At 45.7% G+C, this 18,982-nt stretch overlaps 1 protein-coding gene across 3 annotated transcripts in view; it reads left to right on the forward strand.

Annotated features, from left to right (window-relative positions):
* The first annotated feature begins 328 nt into the window (after window positions 1-328).
* The window catches only part of Cdkl1 (cyclin-dependent kinase-like 1 (CDC2-related kinase)), a 56,470-nt gene continuing 37,816 nt past the window's right edge, over window positions 329-18,982 (forward strand). The window contains exons 1-2 of one of the 3 annotated variants that reach the window (XM_013012297.1): window positions 329-419; window positions 972-1,245. In XM_013012297.1, the coding sequence (XP_012867751.1) occupies window positions 1,078-1,245 (168 nt within the window). In that variant the 5' untranslated portion in view covers window positions 329-419; window positions 972-1,077. The other 2 variants (XM_013012298.1, XM_013012296.1) reach the window with 2 other exon arrangements.

Consider the following 18,982-nt stretch of genomic DNA (forward strand, 5'->3'; position numbering starts at 1 on the left):
GAAGTCTGCTCGGATTCGCACCCGCAGCGCGCAGCGTGGCGCGGCCCGGGCGGGGTCCTCTCCAGCGGTCTCAGTTCCCGGGCTCGCGCCTCCCTGGGTGCTGCGCGTGTGAACAGATGTGTAGTGTGGCGGCCACCTTGCCCAGAGACGCCCGAGCGCCCAGCAATGCCTGACCCTGAGGGTCGATGGGGGGGGGAGGAGGGTGCGGGTCCGGGGACGCGCCGGCCCGTTTCGCTGGCGGCCGCCCCCAGGGAAACGCCGGCCGGGCGCACGGGCCGTGTCGGGGTGCGCTGGGGGCGGGGGGAGAGGGGCAGACTCCGCGCGCGCACGGTCTGGCACGGATGCACTTCCACTTCGCAATCGTGCCGATCTCCTCTGCGGGAAGGAGGGCGAGCGGGGAGCCGGGGAGCGGGCGGAAGGTGGGAACCGGGGTGCGGCGGCCCCGCCCAGACCCACACGGGGTGGGGGTTGGTTCCCATAGGGATCGCGGGGCCCGCCCGCCGCGCTCCGAGCGGCCCTCGGGGTCCGACGCGGTGAGTCCCCGGACTCGGGGGTCCCGGGATCCCGGAGTCCTCCCGCCTCGGGGCGCCTGCCGGGACGCGGGGCGGGGAGAAGGCCGGATAAGCTGCGGGAGAGGCGGCCCCGCGCCTCGGAGGACGCCGAGGACGCGGGGCGATCCCCGCCGCCGCCGCCCCTCGGGAGGCGCGGAAATGACACCCGAAATTAGAACCGGGGAAGCCCTTAGCGGTCCGCGAACTCCAGCCGGCTCAAGTGTCGGAGATCGGATGAAGGAGAGCGTTACAAAGACAGAGAAGCCCGCGGAGGCCGGCTGGGGGACGGTGCTGAACGCACAGGCGGCCAATCGGGCCACTCCGGGGTGGAGGTCGTTTCTGAGGGCCACGGCCGGGCCGGGGGCCGGGGGGTCTGGGGGGGCTCCCAATTCTCTAACACGTTCCTCTGCCCTGAGCTAGGTCCCTGGCTCACCCCCGGCCTGCTTGGAGCGCCGGGGCCGTCTATCCGGGCCCGAATTTCCTAAGAGCGGCGTGGAAAGACGATGTGAAACGCCGTTCCCCGGGGATGGAGAAGTATGAGAAAATCGGGAAAATTGGAGAGGGGTCCTATGGCGTTGTTTTCAAATGCAGAAACCGAGACACGGGCCAGCTCGTGGCCATCAAGAGGTTTCTGGAATCCGAAGATGACCCTGTCATAAAGAAAATCGCCCTCCGGGAAATCCGCATGCTCAAGGTAATGGAGCCCCCGCCCCTCTTTTTGTTCTTAAAGTGAATTTTCAGCGGTTAAGATAGAGTGAGTCATCCAGGTTGTCTTAGGTGATGGTGTTGGGCTTGTGAGTACCCCACGCGCGCGCGGGTGCTCATGTGTCCTGGGGCTTGAACTCGGGGTGTAGGTAGGTGTTATCTCTGAGCGTTTTTGCTCAAAGGAGGTGCTTTTCCACTCGGGCCACAGCTCTACTTCCAGTTTTTTTTTTTGGGGGGGGGGGTTAATTGAAGAGAAGTGTTGTTTATGGACTTTGCCTGCCCAGGCTGGCTTCAAACCACAATCCTCAGCTCTCAGCTTTCTGAGTAGCTAGGATTACAGGCACAGTTCACTGGCTCCCAACTACATCTCTCTTTGAAAAGATTTTTATTAGTACACATTAGTTGAACGGGGGTGTTTCACTGTGATATTTCCACCCAGCCGACCCATCAGCCCCCACCCCTCCCATGGTACTCTTCCTTCTTTGCCTTGTGTCTTCAGTGACAATGGGTGTCCCAGGCCTAGTAAGTCCATATGGAAGGAAACAAGAAGCCAGGATGAAGATGAAGGGTAGGTCAGATGGTACTTACTTTTAGAGGTGCTGTGGAGTACTTTATTTTTCTACCCAGTAGCTTCTCTCCCTTATCATCTGTAGACCTAGATTGTCAAGAGTCACAAGGCTTTGGTAGTACAGGAAATTAAAACAATTTAATTTTTCTCGCATCCTTAAACTTCTAGGGTATTTTCTACTGGCACTCACTGTCCATTAAAGTAAATAATTAGCCAGGCACCAGTGGCTCACACCTGTACTCTTAGCTACTCCAGAGGCTCAAATCAAGAATCTCTACTCAAAGCCAACCAGGGCAGACAATTAGTTATCTCCAAATAAGCAGCAAAAAGCCAGAAGTGGAGATGTGGCTCAAGTGATAAGAGTGTCAACCATGATAAAAAAAAAAAATCTGAAATCTCCAGGCCTCGAGTTCTTGAAGAAGTCATTCACTGTTAACACACTGTTCAAAGTTTTTGCTTCTCATGATACTCCTATGGTGGAGTATCATGTTCTGTCTGTCTTCTCAAAAAAGTGAAATGTGCCTCATAAGAGGAAAGTATTTTATTTCTTCTCATGGGAAGAGGCTTCTCTGAGTTTCTGGAAAAGACAGAAGTCACAGTGTGGGCATGGCAGGTATGACACAATGGAGGTTGGTGCTGGTGCAGATGCTGTGCTCTGCTGTCCAGCCCTGTGTAACTACAGTCCCAGGAAAGAGTGTCTCAGTGATGTGGCACATAAACAACCAGAGATCCACTCTTACTCTTGTGTCTCCATCTTTTTCTGTGTCTTTCTAAAACTCTTCTTGCATGGATTGAGTGTGGGGGTCATTTCTATTCTCACGGAATAGGAAGTAGCAAACTTTATTGGCTAAATTAAAATGGGGCGGGTGGGAGAGATAACAGGACAACTTCTGTCTTTAGTTTGAGATGCTCTTAACCAGCAGGGTGTTACCAATGCTGAGAAGATGCCTGCCAGGAGCCCAGTTCAGGGCTTCTAGTGAAGAGCTAGCCAACAGCTAGCCAGCACCTGGCCCACGCTGCCTGGTCCCCTTATAGAGGGAGAAGTTACCCTGTCTACCTCTCTTGGGGGTTGGTGGGCACCTTCATTTTCTCAGGCTTTCCCTGGTGGAGTAGTAGTTAGTAGTAGTAGTAGTAGTAACTGCCCTTTAAAGGGCTCATATACTTCGAAGAAAAGAACATTGTCCTCTAGACAAGAGGAATTCTGTTTCTAACTCTGAGAGTCACCTGTAACTGTCCTCTCAAATCTTACCACATTTTTTTGAACCAAGAACCTGATAAATATTAGTGAGTAGTACATAGAAAAACTTAGTGTACTGTGTGTGTGTGTGTGTGTGTGTGTGTGTGTCTGTTTGTCTGTCTGTCTGTCTGTACTGGGGCTTGAATTCAGGACCTGAGTGCTCTCCCTTAGCTTTTTTGTTCAAGGCTGACACTCCACCACTTGAACCATAGTTCCACTTCTGAATTTTTGCTGGTCAATTCGAAATAAGAGTCTGGCTTCTAACCTTAATCCTGGATCTCAGCTTCCTGAGTCGCTAGGATTACAAGCATAAACTATAATATCTTCACTTTTATTTCATCATTACGATGTTTGCAAGTGTTGTTCTCAAAATCATGTTCTTCCAGGATGGGGACCTTGCCTATATTTCTGTGTCCCCGAATTCTCTTTAGCCCATTCTAAGCCTCTAATAAAGGCAATTTCTGGATTTTTAAAAAAGTTAGCAAAATAAACTCTTAGGAAAATGAATGTTGCCAGTAAGTTAAGACACGAGACATGAAGTGGTACTGACTTTCCAAGTGAGGTGCATACTATAAACACCTCTGAGTCAGGTGACACGGTGCGTGCACTATCGGTGTTGGTCCCTTCAGTCCTAACTTGAGAACTCTTCAAAGTTCATCGTAGGTATATGCTGGAAAGGTGAATTGAGGGAACACTACAGGAGCTCACAGCTTCTTCATTTATTTACTCAGGATATAAGTGTAGAGTTCTAGCTGTGCCTACCATGGTGATTAGGTTTTAAATATTTTTATTACTATCAACCCATTGGATAAGGGCGGCAATCATTTTGATAGGTCCATATATCTATGTACCTTGATTGGACTCACCTTGTCTGTCTCCCCTCCCCTTCCCAAACCAATCTCAACTAGCCCATGGTTTCATAAACCCATGTATAAGATGTATGCCCTGCCTCTCAGAAGCTCGGCTCTTGGAAGTGAGATGTTGTGAACTTCTCCTTGACCACCACTGTTGATATCCCTGGTTCCTAATGGGCAGAGCCTGGGACACTGGCCTTGTGTGCTGGCCTGGCAAGAGCACTCCAAGTGCCACTGACTTATAGAAAGAAGTGTCAGGAGGTGTGGTTCAGCTGAAGTAGCAGAAGTGAGAAGCTCAGTGTGTTGAGGGAGAACAACCCTGAAGTCTTGCCCAAGCTGCCTGGTGGGTTCTAACAAGCCAGAGAGGGAGGGAAGGAAGCCAGGGTCCAGGAGGAGGGGTGGGAAAAGCACAGGTCTCATCTGAAAGAAGGCATGCGCAGTATAGTTTTGCCTTCCATCTGGGTTGTACTGGGCCTGGGGCCTGACTCCATGTCAGAATGGGTGAGCACAGGAGACTGATAAGACCCCGCAGGTATGACAGAGCCTCTCCAAACTGGAATTCAAGGCACAGCTCGGTGCCCCTGGCTAGGAGGATACTGAATTGTGAGGGAGCTACTGGTAGGCAGCCCAGGGCAGCTGTCACAAGGCTGGCGCTTTTCATGACCAGAGAGGACAGAGGCTGAATGTGCCTCAGGGTCAGGGAAGGCCAGGAAGGGCTAACCCCACGAAAGAGAGAAGAAAGGTGGGTTCATTCCATTCGCTAAGCAAAAAACTAAGAAAGATAGGCTGAAGCTGAAGGGAGGCTTTGAATGACAGGTTAAAGGATTTCGCTATCTTCAGAAATAGGTAATGAGCCAAGATCATTTTTTTAACTAGAAAATTGCCATTTGCAGACATTTGGATTTTATGGCCCAATGTAATTTCAAAGAATAAAATGTTAGCCACACGTCAGTGGCTCATGCCTAGATCCTAGCTACCCAGGAGGCTGAGAGCTGAGGTTCATGGTTTGATGCCAGCCAGGGCAGGAAAATCTGTGAGACTCTTATCTCCAATTAAATACCAGAAAACTGGAAGTGGCTCTGTGGCTCAGAGTGGTAGAGCACTATACTTGAGTGTAAAAGCTCAGGGACAATGCCCAGACCCTGAGTTCAAGACCCACAACTGACCAAAACAAAACAAAATAAAAAAAGAATAATATAGTTTCTAGTCAGGCTCCAGTGGCTGAGATCTGAGGATCAAGGTTTGAGGCCAGCCTTGGCAGATAACTCTTCAACACCCTTATCTCCAGTGAACCAGCAAAAAGCTGAAACTGGAAGCATAGATCATGTGGTAGAGTGCCAGCTATGAACAAAAAAGTAAGTCAAAACAAGAGCACAAGACTCTGAGTTAGAGCTCCAGTACTAGCACACACACACACAAAATTTGTTTTTCATTTTTCAGATTGAGATAAGATTGTTGGAATTTGTGTGTGTGTGTGTGTGTGTGTGTGTGTGTGTGTGTGTGTGTGTGTAAATCAAACCTTTGACAAGCTAGGCCATTGATATAATTCTGAGCTAGACCATCAGGATTTAAAAAACATTTACCACTATCATCATCACCATTTCCTAAAAGAAGGGACTTTTCAAACTGGTCTGGGAAGCGGGGAGAAGGGGGATGAGGGAGAGTGTTGGAAGGGGTGATTCTGATTGTGGTACATGGTTTGCATATATAGATACATCAGAACCCCCTTGTACAACTAATTGGTGCTAATAAAAAAAAATGGAGACAGGAGCTGGGAAGGTGGCTCAGTGGTAGAGTGCTTGCCTTGCATGCATGAGGCCCTGGGTTCCATTCCTCAGCACCACAAAAGCAGAAAAAGCTGGAAGTGGTACTGCAGCTCAAGTGGTAGAGCATTAGCCTTGAGCTGAAGAGCTGAGGGACAGTGCCCAGGCCCAGAGTTCAGGGCCCATGACTGGCAAAAAAAAAAAGGAGACCTTTCAATATTAGAATAAAAAAGCTGGAAAATGGGGGTCCAGAGGAGGATGGGAAGGGATGGGAAGGGGAAACAAAAAAGGAGGCTACAATGCTTGATAAGAAATATACTCATTATCTTGCCCATGTAATTGTAACTCCTCTGTACAGTATTTTCACAATTAAAAAGCTGGAAAAGACAGTTTTAAAAGCAAAAGCACAATTCTTCCTCTCAGGGGAAAAAAGTTGACAGGTATAAATTATACCTAGTTTTATCTATATACAGACATTGATCTGGTGTGTGTAAACACATGTCTATAATTGTGTGTGTGGTGGTGCTTCTCATTTGTGTGACTGTAATTGGTGTGCATGTAATTGTGTATGGTTATGTGTATAACGATGTATGGTTGTGTGTGTGTGACTATGTGTGTGGTATTTTCCTTTTGTCTCCTTTCATTGTCCATCAGTGAAAATCGTGACATCATTTGTCTAGTGTTCTCTACTCTCAGGACGGTCATCACGATGAGTGGAGACAGAGATCCCGCAGGTCTAGTGTGATTCTACTTGTAGAGTCTCCATCTAATACAACCACATCCCAGCACTTCAATTCCAATTTTCTACCAGAGAATAGTTCCTTGAATTATCTATTATAATAGAATTTGTATTAAACCTCAGAGAATTCTTTGTATGTCTACTTTCCAATGTAGCTGTACTTAGAGATGATCACAATGTCCCAACAGTTGCTACAAACACTTTAAAATTTCTAATTTTTCTTCTTCTTCTTTTTTTTTTTTTTTGCCGGTCATGGGCCCTGAACTCTGAGCCTAGGTGCTGTCCTTAAGCTCTTCAGCTCAAGGCTAGTGCTCTACCACTTGAGCCACAGCACCACTTCCAGATTTTTCTGCTTATGTGGTGCTAAGGAATTGAACCAGGACCTCATGCATGCAAGGCAAGCACTCTACCACGGAGCCACCTTCCCAGCCCTAATTGTTTCTTCTTAAGTAGATGTTATGACAGGAAAGAATTTTCCAGCAATTGGGCAGTTTTTGAAGCACCACATCTGTAGTGTTTCATGATCTTGGGTTATAGTCAGGGAGATGTAGCTGGATGATAACTACCAAGAAACATATTTTGCTAAGATTTTTTACGAAAATTGGTAGGGTTTTTGTCTATTTTTGTTTTTGTGCCAGTCCTGGAGTTTGAACTCTGGGCCTGGGCACTTGTCCCTGAGCTTTTTTCTTTGAGGGAAAAAGGCTCTACGATTTGAGCCACATCTCCACTACCAGGTGTTTTTTGTTTTTTGGATTTTTTTGCTAGTTTATTGGAGATGAAAGTCTTATGGACTATACTAACTGGGTTGGCTTTACACCATGATCCTCAGATCTCAACTTCCTAAGTAGCTAAGATCATAGGCTGCCAGTACTCAGCCAAAAAAAAAAAAAGAAAAAGAAAATTGAAAATGCTACTTTTCAAGTAACGTTATAAAAAGAAAACAAACACAAACAAAACAAGTGGAACTTTTTTTGGTTGGTCATGGGGCTTGAACTCTGGGCCTGGGCACTGTCCCTGAGCTTTTTTTGCTCAAGGTTACCACTTTGAACCACAGCTCCACTTACAGTTTTCTGGTGGTTAATTGGAAATAAGAGTCCCACAGAGTTTCCGGCTGAGGCTGGCAGGATCCTCAGATCTCACCTCTTGAGTTGCTAGGGTTACAGGAGTGAGCCACACCTGGCTACTGTGACGTTTTTAAGGAACACATTCCCTATTTGTATTAATAAACGGCTTCTTAAACTAAATGTATCAGGTTATAAGTTAGGCTTATAGTTATTCCAGTTAAAGTCAGCTTGTACTTGACATTTAAATATCATTGTAAGGACAGTCACAAAATGTTATTACAGCATCTGAGCCCAAAGAAATGAGATACTGGAACCTGCCTAAAACTCAGGCTTTTTAAATTTTATTTATTTATTTATTTTGGGTCTGGTCGTGGGGCCTGAACTCTGGGCCTGGGCGCTGTCCCTCAGCTCTTCAGCTCAAGGCTAGCGCTCTACCACTTGCTCTTTAGCTCAAGGCTAGTGCTCTACCACTTGAGCCACAGTGCCACTTCCAGCTTTTTTTCTTTTTGCTTATGTGTTGGTGAGGAATCGAACCCAGGGCCTCAGGCATGCAAGACAAGCACTCTACCACTGAGCCACCTTCCCAGCCCTAAAACTCAGGCTTTTTAAAGAATCCTCTGGAGGGAGCTACTGGAAAACCCATGAGGATTCCAGTGACTACAGACCTCCCACCTCCAGTGGTGCCACCATCTTCCATGAGCAGCTCCCCAGGGTCTCAACCTTCAACCACCGTGGACGCTCGGGGACACAGCCAGGCCACACCCCCAAGTAATGAAGCAGTGGGTGCTCAGAAAGATAGAAGGTCAAGACAGGAGGTTTTTAAAAAAAATACTATTTTGTTTTGGTTGTTCTTAATTTGGAAAAATAACTCTCTGTATGCTAATAGTATCAATTCCATAAGGAGAAAAGGTGATGGTGAAGGAGGAAGGGAATTTCTTTAGCCATGACCTTGAGTTGCTAATCAGGACCATGACTAAAATGTATTTTTCTCTCTAGTACTAAGGTTTGAAATTAGGGCCTTTAACTTGCTAGACAAGTATTCTACTTCTTGAGCCTTGCTTTTGGTCCAGGGTATTTTTCAGATAAGGTCAACCTTAGATCATAATCTTCCTTGACTGCTCACCCTCCACTACCCCACATACACATAATCACAGAGGCAGAGGCAGAATTACAGCCCTATCCCACCATGCCTGGCTTGTTTGTTGAGCTGGGTCAACTTTTTTTCTTTGAATCTCAGTGGTCTCAATCTCTGCCTCTGAAGTAGCCAAGATCACAGATATAAGCCACGGAGTCTTGCCCAAAATACACTTAATACCATAATGAAAGATTACTGTTTACAAATGGTGTCATCTCTTATTTTATTTGGAAGGCTGTTACATTCTTTGCATACATTATCCTTAATCTTTATATAACAGAACCGCTGGCTGGCTCTGAGCTGTAAGTGTAGAACTTCTCCAGCCAGGGTGTATGACATCTTCTAATTTGCACATAACACATGAACTCTATAGGAAAGAATTCTCCCTTTCCATAACTTGTGTTTAACATATTAAAAACATTGGAAAGCCACGAGCCAGTGGCTCACAACTGTTACCCTAGCAACTCAGGAGCTGAGATACTAGGATCAAGGTTTGAAGCCAACCCAGGTAGACATATCTCTGTGACTATCTCCAGCTAACCACCAAAAGGCTAGAAGTGAAGCTGCAGCTCAAGTGGTAGAGTGTTAGCCTTGACCAAAAAAAAGCTAAGCGAATAGTACAATGCCCTGAATTCAATCCCTAGTGTACATGCATGAAGACACACGTGTGTGCGCGTGAGCACACACACCCACACCCACATACAGATATAGATGGGCCAGGCATTATGGTGTCTCATGCCTATAATCCTAACTACTTAGGAGACTGTGATCTAAGGATCATGGTTTAAAGCCAGCCTGGATGGGAAAGTCCATGAGACATAAGACTTTTATCTCCAGTTAACCATCAACTAGCTGGAAGTGAAGCTATATGGCTCAAGTGGTAGAGTGCTAGCTTTGAGTAAAAAAGCTAAGAGACAAGTACCCAGGCCCTGATTTCTAGCCCCAGGACTGGCATTTTTAAAAAAAAAAGGGGGGGGAGACAGGAAATGGAGTGGTGGTCCTGAGAGAAGTCAGAATGTAAAGAAGGACAGGTGTGCACTAAAATCACTTTAAATGAAGAAGTTAGGCATGATGGACTGAAATCATCCCAGGCTACATGGTGAGAGTGAGCACTGTTTTTGCGTGACACATACAAACTTATTGGGGCCCGCTGTAGCTTCCTGAGTATGTCTATGTGTCCAGCAAGAGGGAGACTGGGCAGGTCAATACAAACAGCCACCAACCACCCAACACAAAGTAAGTGTTCTTTGAAGACCCCAGGTTTCTCTGCTGGGATGAAAAATGGTAGAAGGATTGGGACATTGGGAAAGCATTCCAACCAGCAAGGGCAGAAAGCACAGACAGATGTTCCTGGAACAGATGGCTGTCAGGATTCAACCAGGGCCACTGTTGGTGCCCAGGTGGCCTTCTGGCTGCGGCAGGTAGTAGAAGGCATTAGAGTAGATCAGCCCTCCCTTACTGAAGAGCTGGAAGAGTTACCACTGCCTGTGCTCCCTACAAAGGAAGAAAAGTGAAGGAGGAGCAAGGAGAAGGAATAGCATATTTTCACTTGGCAGTTGGTGCCTGGCCTTAATCGCCAAGGGCTGTTGCCTTGGTTGCATCAGTTATACCAACAACAACCTTAGAAGTAAATATTGTTATTCTGTTTTACAAATGGACTCAGGATGGTTAATGATTCACCAAATCCTCCTGGTTAAGAAGCTGGAGGCAGAAATAAATCTATCCATCCCTGAATCCATGCCAGCTGCTTTCACACACCAGAACTATCACACCGTACCAGACAACGCCAAAGCAAGTCTTGTGTGTGACTCAGGACTATGTGGCTCAGTAGTATAGCACCTGCCTACCAATTGCAAGGCCCTGAGTTCAAATCCTAGGGATGATGATGATGATAATAATAATAATGATGATGATAGGGCTTTGTGGGTTTTTTTGTCCATCATGGAGCTTGAACCCAGGGCCTGAGCATTACATTGCCTCTGAGCTTTTTTGCTCAGGGCTGCTGTTCTACCACTTTGAGCCACAGCTCCATGTCTGATTTTTGTTGTTGTTGTTGTTGGTCATGGGGCTTGAATTCTGGGCCTGGGCACTATCCCTCAGCTCTTCAGCTCAAGGCGAGCACTCTACCACTTGAGCCACAGCCCTACTTCCAGTTTTCTAGCGGTTTATTGGAGATAAGAGTCTCACGGACTTTCCTGCCTGGGCTGGCTTTGAACTGTGATCCTCAGATCTCAGCCTCCTGAGTAGCTAGGATTATAGGCGTCAGCCACCGATGCCCGGCTCATGTCTGAGTGGTTAATTGGAGTCTGATGGGAACTTTTCTTCCTGGGCTGGCTTTGAACCATGATCCTCAGATCTCAGCCTCCTGAGTAGCTAAGATTAGAGGTATGAGCCATGGGCACCCAACTAGGTTTTATTGTTTGATCATTTGTTTTGTTTTTTAAGTGAGGTTGGTCCTTAGAATTTATCTTGTGCTTTTCTTTCTTTTTTTTTTTTTTTTGTCAGTCGTGGGGCTTGAACTCTGGGCCTGGGCACTGTCCCTCAGCTCTTCAGCTCAAGGCAAGTGCTCTACCACTTGAGCTACAGCGCCACTTCCGGTTTTCTGGTGGTTTATTGGAGATAGGAGTCTCACGGTCTCTCCTGCCAGGGCTGGCTTTGAACCGCGATCCTCAGATCTCAGCCTCCTAAGTAACTAGGATTACAGGCGTGAGCCACCAGCGCCCGGCTAATCTTGTGCTTTTCTATAGGGCTTTCTCTTGGAGATGCATGACTCCCATGAAAATGAGTGCTGATTCTCAAAGAAATGGCAGTTCTTTCTCATTCTCAGTCCATATTTAGTGGGTAGCTTACAAGGCAAAGTAAAATTGTGGTTTGCCACCAATAAAGATCAGAATATTCATGGAGGAAATAGAAACTTCACTGTAAATATTACAATATAGTTCATTGATTCTGCTTGTGTGTGTGTGTGTGTGTGTGTGTGTGTGTGTGTGTGTGTGAGAGAGGCAAGGTCTCCCTATGTATGTATAGCGCATGCTAGCCTTGAACAAAATTCTGCCTCAGCCTCCCAAGTGCTAAAATTACAGGCTTTGCTCTATGCCTGCCTACTTTATGCATTATTAATGAGAATAATATCACTCCCAAGAGGATGCAAATTAGTTCTTAGAGGAAGATGGCAGAAATATCTAAATAAATGTCTTTTTATTGCATAAATCAGATATATCTGCACTATCCTACAGATACCCTATAAGCACTTGTGAAAAAATGTATAAAACTTTGCCAAGGGGACCGAGGGAGACAGGGTTCATGGAGCGTGGCGGAGGTGTGTGCTAGCTATGTGCTGTGTGACAGAAACACGCTGTCACCTGGCTTCCCTTAATCCTGACGAGTCACAACATGATGGCTGCTAGTGACTCACATCCTTAATCCTAGGTATTCAGGAAGCTGAGATATGGGGAACATCGTTCAAAGCCAGCAGGAAAATTCATGAGACTGTTATCTTCAGCTAATCACTAAAATTCCAGAAGTAGAGCTGTGTCTTAAGTGGTAGAATGCCAGCCTTGAGCTAAAAAGCTAAAGGATAGTATCCAAGCCCTGAGTTCAAGCCCCGGCAGCCAATCCCTGAGTTCCAGCATGTGAGCGCGCGCGCGTGCACACACACACACACACACACACAATCCTGAAGAGTTCAGAGCAAGCTCTTTTCCTCCTTCGGTCTCCCCAGTGAGGATGAGTCATGTGACCGCATGGTGGCAGGACCTGTGGCTTAGGATGTGTTATGGGTGTCTGATCCAGCTTATAACTGCCAGGTGACCTTGGGCAAACCAGTGCTCCTGGCATCTAGACTGCTTTGTCCCAGAGATTTATGTGCCTGTTTGGTCCTGCTTGGCTGACTTCTTGCTGAGGGGAGCAGAGTCCTCTTGGGCCAAACATAAGAGAGTGGGCAGGAAACCCTTTGGGTGCAGGAGCAAAAAGGGAAGGTCAGAAGAGAAATAGCAAAGCAGAGGGGACACCCAAGTAGAAGGCCGAGGCCAGAATTTAGATGTGGAGTTCCTCCACATTGAAATGCAGGGCAGGGCACAGGCCAAGTTCCCATAGAGACCCATTGAATGTCAGAGCAGAGATACTGATGGGCAAGGAGGACCCATAGATTTGTTACCCCCCAAAAATGCAGCTGTGAAGTGCTAGATTGAATGTGCCCTAGACTGGGCCCCATGCCACTAACTGCTGCAAAACACATCAAAGTCCTCTGACATAAGAGTCTAATTGTAGCCTTCATAATCTTTCCAATATTCTTTGAAGGAATATTTCCAACTTCGTAAATAAAAGCCTCAGCAGGAAATCGGGTGGCATCTTGAAGACTAGTTCTGGTAAAAATACAAGTTTAGTCCTACTGTTGCCAGAAGGATCCATTTCTAGGTCTTTTCAGATTGTTCAATTGGCTTATGAAATGGATTGCTAAAATACGTCTAAGAATGGTTTTAACCATGCCCAGCATTTTTATTACAAATTTTAGCAAAATAGGCTTAGAAGCTCAATTAACTGTGGGGAATCACAGTTGTGCAGGTGTGCAAAGTTGGGAGAATGTAAGACAAAAGGAGGATCTAGGAGACTACCTGTCCCCTCTGAAATTGTACCACTGATCAGCTCTCCAGCCTGCCACCTGGAGCTAGTGCTCAGTCCTCTTGAAAACAAAAATAAAAAAACAAAAACAGATTAGAATTTTCTGCAAAATCTTGAGGTTTTCTCTACATTTTATTTTGGATTCCCTCCCCCCAAAAAACATATAAAAATGATCCATGCCTATAATCCTTACTGCTCAGAAGATTGAAATATGAGGATCAAAATTGGAAGGAAGCTAAACTTCGCAGAAATATCCATTAGACTCTTCCCACAGTTAACCAGAAAAAAAACCAGAAGTAGCTGGGTGCTGGTGGCTCACACCTATAATCTTAACTACTCAGGAGGCTGAGATCTAAGAATCATGGTTCAAAGCCAGCCCTTGCCGGAAACTCCATGAGACACTTATTTCAAACCTAAAATGGAAATGCAGCTATGGTTCAAAGTGAGAGAGCACTAGCCTTGAGCAAGATAAGCTCCAGGACAGTGCCCAGGCCCTGAGTTCAAGCCTCAGAACCAGGAAAGGAAGGAAGGAAGGAGGGAGAGAGAAAAGAAAAAGAGCCAGAAATGAAAGTGTGGCACAAGTGGTAGAGTGGCAGCCTTAAGTGAAAAAGCCTAGCAAAAGGGAAAGATTAGTACAATGAATACCTGTACACTCTTAATTAGTTTTGATAGCTGTTAGGATTTTGATGTGTTTCTGTTGCATGTTTATCTCTGCTTCCTCTGAGTGATAATAAAAATCTCCTGGTTTTAAAATGTTGACCAAAAAAATCTTGAGAATTACAAAGTCAGTTCAGGCCCAGTAAAACACACCTGCAAGTACTGATTGGCCTTCCAGTCAGAAGTCAGAGACCTTTGATTATAGCCCTCTTTGCTCTCAGATGTTCTTTAGAGACTCCCAAGGCCTGCTACTGGGGTTCAGTACTAAGAGACCCAAGGCTAGATATCTCTCTGATTAGCTGTCAAATCCTCCTCTACAATTGACTGTCAGCTAGATCCTGCTCTGTGATTGGCTATCAGACGTTAAGTAATGGAAACCAAGAAGTTTCTTATCATCCTCTCTGTTTGTCCAGCAAGTATAGACCTGTCTAAGCTTATTTTACAAGATAATGGATAGACTGCAAATAGTAACAGGCTGTTTTGTTTGTTTATTTGAAAATATTTTGGCTTAGCTAGCAAGGTGTTTATCTAGAAAGATTGTATTGCAGAACTCCCGAGTAATAAAGCTGCCCAGCAAATACCTCAAGAACAAAAGAAACTGATCAACAAGTTGGTTCCCACCTCTTTCAAATCTCCATTGTAGAGAGATTAAGCACAGACTGCCATCTGCAGCATCCCCTGCTCCTGTACATCCTGCCTCACACTTCAGGCTAGAAGACAATACCACAGAGCTGGACACAGAACAAGTGATCTTTGTGAAGTTTTATTGCATTTTATTTTTAGTTACTGACTCTCTTTTTGGTACTAATTGAACTTGGGGTCTTGCACTTGCTGGGCAAGCACTCCTGTACTCTTCTTTTTTTTGCCAGACCTGGGGCTTGAACTTAGAGCCTGGGCACTGTCCCTGAGCTTCTTTTTCTCAATGCTAGCTAGCACTCTTATCACTTGAGCCACAGCACCACTTGCAGCTTTTTCTGTTTATGTGGTACTGAGGAATCAAATCCAGGGCTTCATGCATGTCATGCAAACACTACCACTAAGCCACGTTCCTAGCCCCCATTCTTCCACTCTTCCACCATACCCTAGTCCTTTTGCTTGTAGTTTGTTTTTCAGATAAGGTCTCTTACTCTTGCCTCAGCCTCACCTTAGACATTACACTTCCTGTCTCTACCCACTGTGCAGCTGGGGTAACAAGTGTGGCCTACCACACCAAGCAAGTGGGCCTTAAAATCATGATTCCACGATTCTCCTGCTTCTGCCTCCTAAACAGTGAGATTATAAATGCGTACCACCTTGCTAAGCTTACAGTTTTACTTTTAACTGGGAAATCGTTTTAAGCAGATTTTGGAGGGGAGAAAGTGCTGAGAATCAAGGACACATGACAAGTAGTAATTGTCTTTGTGAGTGTGATGTGATATTGGATTCATGTTTACATGGTTGTATAATTAAATCAAGATAATTAGCACATCTACCTCCTTAAATTTTTATTATTTCTTTGTTTTGAGAACATTTGAAATACTTTCTTTTAGCTGTTTTAAAATACACTGTATACTATAAATGGTTATTAGCTATAGTTGCCTTGTTGGGAAGTAGCAGAACTGCACAATGAGTGATTTTATACTTCGTTTTGATAAAAGTATATACTTACCTCATTGATATATATTATTTTCATTTCTAATCAATAAGAATCCTTTGCTAAACCATTCAGATTGCATGTAGTTATAAAATTCACCCAAACTGCAGGATGCCCATGGCTTATGCTTATGTAATCCTGGCTGCTTAGGAGATGGAGATCTGAGGATAGCAGTTCAAAGCCAGCCTAGACAGGAAAGTTATGAGACTCTTATCTCTAATAAACTACTCAGAAAAAGTCAGAAGTGGCACTGTGGCTCCGGCGGTAAAGAACAAAGAGGCTCAGGGACAGTGACCAGGCCCTGAGTTCAAGCCCCAGGAGGAACAAAACAAAAACAAAAAAGCCCGGCACTGGTGGCTCATACCTTTAATCCTAGCTACTCAGGAGGCTGAGATCTGAGGATCTCTGTTCAAAGCCAGCCCTGCAGGAACATCCGTGAGACTCTTATCTCCAGTTAACCACCAGGAAACGGGAAATGGTGCTGTGGCTCAAGTGGTAGAGCGCTCACCTTGAGCTGAAGAGCTGAGGGATAGTGTCCAGGCCCAGAGTTCAAGCCCCACGACCGACAAAAAAAAAAAAAGAGGTTAGAGACAGTGCACAGGGTCTGAGTTCAAGCCCCAGCATCGACATTTAAAAGAAGAAGAAGAAAATCCAAACCACACTAGCAAGTAGTGATTCTTCTATGGAGTGGAATTTTTAATTTTCTTAATGTTATTATAAAAATGATATACAAAGGAGCTAAAGTTACACAAGTCATGTAAAGAGTACATTTCCTTTTTGGACAATTTCACCTCTTCCCTTACTCTCTCCCAATTTTTCCCTCCCGTCCCACCACATTTTCAACATAGAGTCTAGTGAGTGCTGTTGCTGCACTTGTTCACCCTTTGTCATTCCATTTCTGTGCCCCTTGACTCTCCCAAAGACAGATAAACAAACAAGACAAAAAGAAAAGAAAACAGAAACAACAAGAGAAAAACCCCTCGTGTCCATTTCCTGGAGTTCTTTTCAGTAAATATTATTTTGTATGACTATGATGAGATGCACATAAGCATGGCATCTTTGTGTTCCTCTCCAAAGAGTATTTTCCTTTGGTATCACTGTGTGTGAATGCCTACCGTTCTGTATAATGTATCGTGTCCCAGTGTATTTTAGATCTAGCTTCCACATATGAGAGAAAATACATGGTGTTTGGCTCTCTGAGCTTGGCTTCCCTCTCTTTGGAGTGGAAATTTTTAAATGGACCAAGCAGGTGTCTTTCATTGGAACTGTTTTTAATGTTTTAATTCACCTTTATATTTGGCAGGATTTATGTTTTAGGTCACAAATTTGCTTACAACAGGCGCGTTTTCTTGCTAATTATTAATCTTCTTTATTGCTCATTAACTCTGAAAGCCATCTAGTAAAAATACTGTTGGGTAAAACAGTGTGGTTGAAAAATCTTGGAACTCCATCTGCTTTGATAGGATAATGAAAGGTCGTTGTTTCTAAGTGAATGGAAGCTGTCACCATACAGGAAAGGCCAAGGAAGTGAGTTGCTTTGTAATTGTCAGCATGTTGTGACATTGACTTTTGGCCATGTCAACATTATTTTTCATGACAATCACCCTTGTAATATTAGTTCTTTGATAATAATAGTCACGTATTTTATTACTCAGTAAAACAAGTCAAGCATCCCTTTAGTGCATCGCTGGGTGTGCTGGGTTTGGGGAAGAATCAGAAGAGATCTCAGCCTAGGTTTTGGCCCGGGAACCAACGTGGTATGTTCTATTCCCTCCATGTGGTCTTCTGCAAGTCTACCCTAAGCCTCACACACCTGCCTCCCCAAAGTCACTCCAGCTCTCCCATCAGTATCCCTTTTCCTTCTCTAGCTGCCCCCACCCCCGTAAATAAGAGCGACTGCCCTGGGATTTTGGCATTTGGAAAGCTTCTCTTTCCCAAGAATGTTATGGAAACAATGCCTCAACACTACCAAGAGCAGTGAGGGGGGGAGGGGAGGGGAATATAATCTCTTAGTCAGGAACACTCTAGTAACCTAAATAGATTCTTTTTCTTTTTTTTTCTTTTATGGGGCTTGAACCCAGGCCCTGGGTGCTGTCCTTGAGCTCTTTTGCTAAAAGATAGAGCTCTACTACTTTGAGCCACAGTGTCATTTCCAGTTTTTCTGGTGGTTCATTGGAGTTAAAAGTCTCATTGGGACTTTTCCTGCCCGGGCTGGCTTTGAACTGCAATCCTCAGATCTCAGCCTCCTATGTAGCTAGGATTACAGGCGTGAGCCACCAGCTCCTAGCTTCTAAATAGATTCTTTTATAATGAAAATGGCTACCTTCAAAAGTTGATCTGTTACATACCTCTCTGAAACTACCTTTAAAATATTAAACTTGGTTTTGTGGCATAGTGAAAGCACTAGGGAAGGGGCTCAGGTCATTTTAAAACATTTGTATGATACAGGGCTGGGAAGGTGACTCAGTGGTAGAGCGCTTGCCTTGCATGCCTGAGGCCCTGGGTTCGATTCCTCAGCACCACATAAGCAGAAAAAGCCAGAAATGGTGCTGTGTGGTAGAGCACTAGCCTTGAGCTGAAGAGCTGAGGGACAGTACCCAGACACAGAGTTCAGACCCCATAACCGGCCAAAACAAAAAACAACAAAAAAAAACATATGTATGATACAGTGATAGGCTTATGTTTTCAAAAAATACCAGAAACAAAGTAATATATACTTATATATTTTTAAAAAAACATACCCAAGAGGGGGGACCAAGATGGCGATGGGGCAGTAGGGAAACGCCACAGCTCTCTCCAACCAAAAAGAGAGTTCGAGTTCCAATGCTTAATCTCCCCAAGAGACCGACAACAACAAAAAGACGAACACTCAGAGAAAAACCAGAGGTGGAAAATAATAAAAAAAGAAAGAGAGGAAAAGAAGAATTTCAGAACAGAGAAGAGCGAAGACCCCTCCCCCAACCTTTACTGGCCGCGCGGCAGAGCGCCAAGCCGCCGGCCAGCCGGCCCGGCGGGGGCTGCTGGGGCCCCAGAGTCACAGGGGGCTGCTTGCAGATCACCAGGTACCGGTTTGCAGAACAGCGGATCGCCAGGAACAGAGAAACCTACCAGCCCGGAGTCTCCACGAGGATCCCACCCCCATCCCTCACTCTCCACCGGAGCAGAGAGGCTCCATCCCGCCAAAGCCGCCCTGCACCAGCAGTGCGACAAAGGGACCTGTTGCAGACCACCTGCCCAATCACAATCGAAATGACCCGGCGGGGCCGCCCGGGTCCCAGAGGCACAGGGGGCTGCCTGCAGATCACCCGCGTAGAAGTCGCCTGAGGCACCGGCATCAGACCCACTGGATCTCTACAACCCACGAAGAAGCCGCCTGAGCGTGGACACTGTTGACCCAACAGCTTCGATGGAGGCAGAGACAGAAAAGAATCACACAGAGCCACCACCGCCCAGCCC

Source organism: Dipodomys ordii, unplaced genomic scaffold, assembly GCF_000151885.1.
Source record: "Dipodomys ordii isolate 6190 unplaced genomic scaffold, Dord_2.0 Scaffold16, whole genome shotgun sequence".
In the NCBI taxonomy this organism is placed as follows: domain Eukaryota; kingdom Metazoa; phylum Chordata; class Mammalia; order Rodentia; family Heteromyidae; genus Dipodomys; species Dipodomys ordii.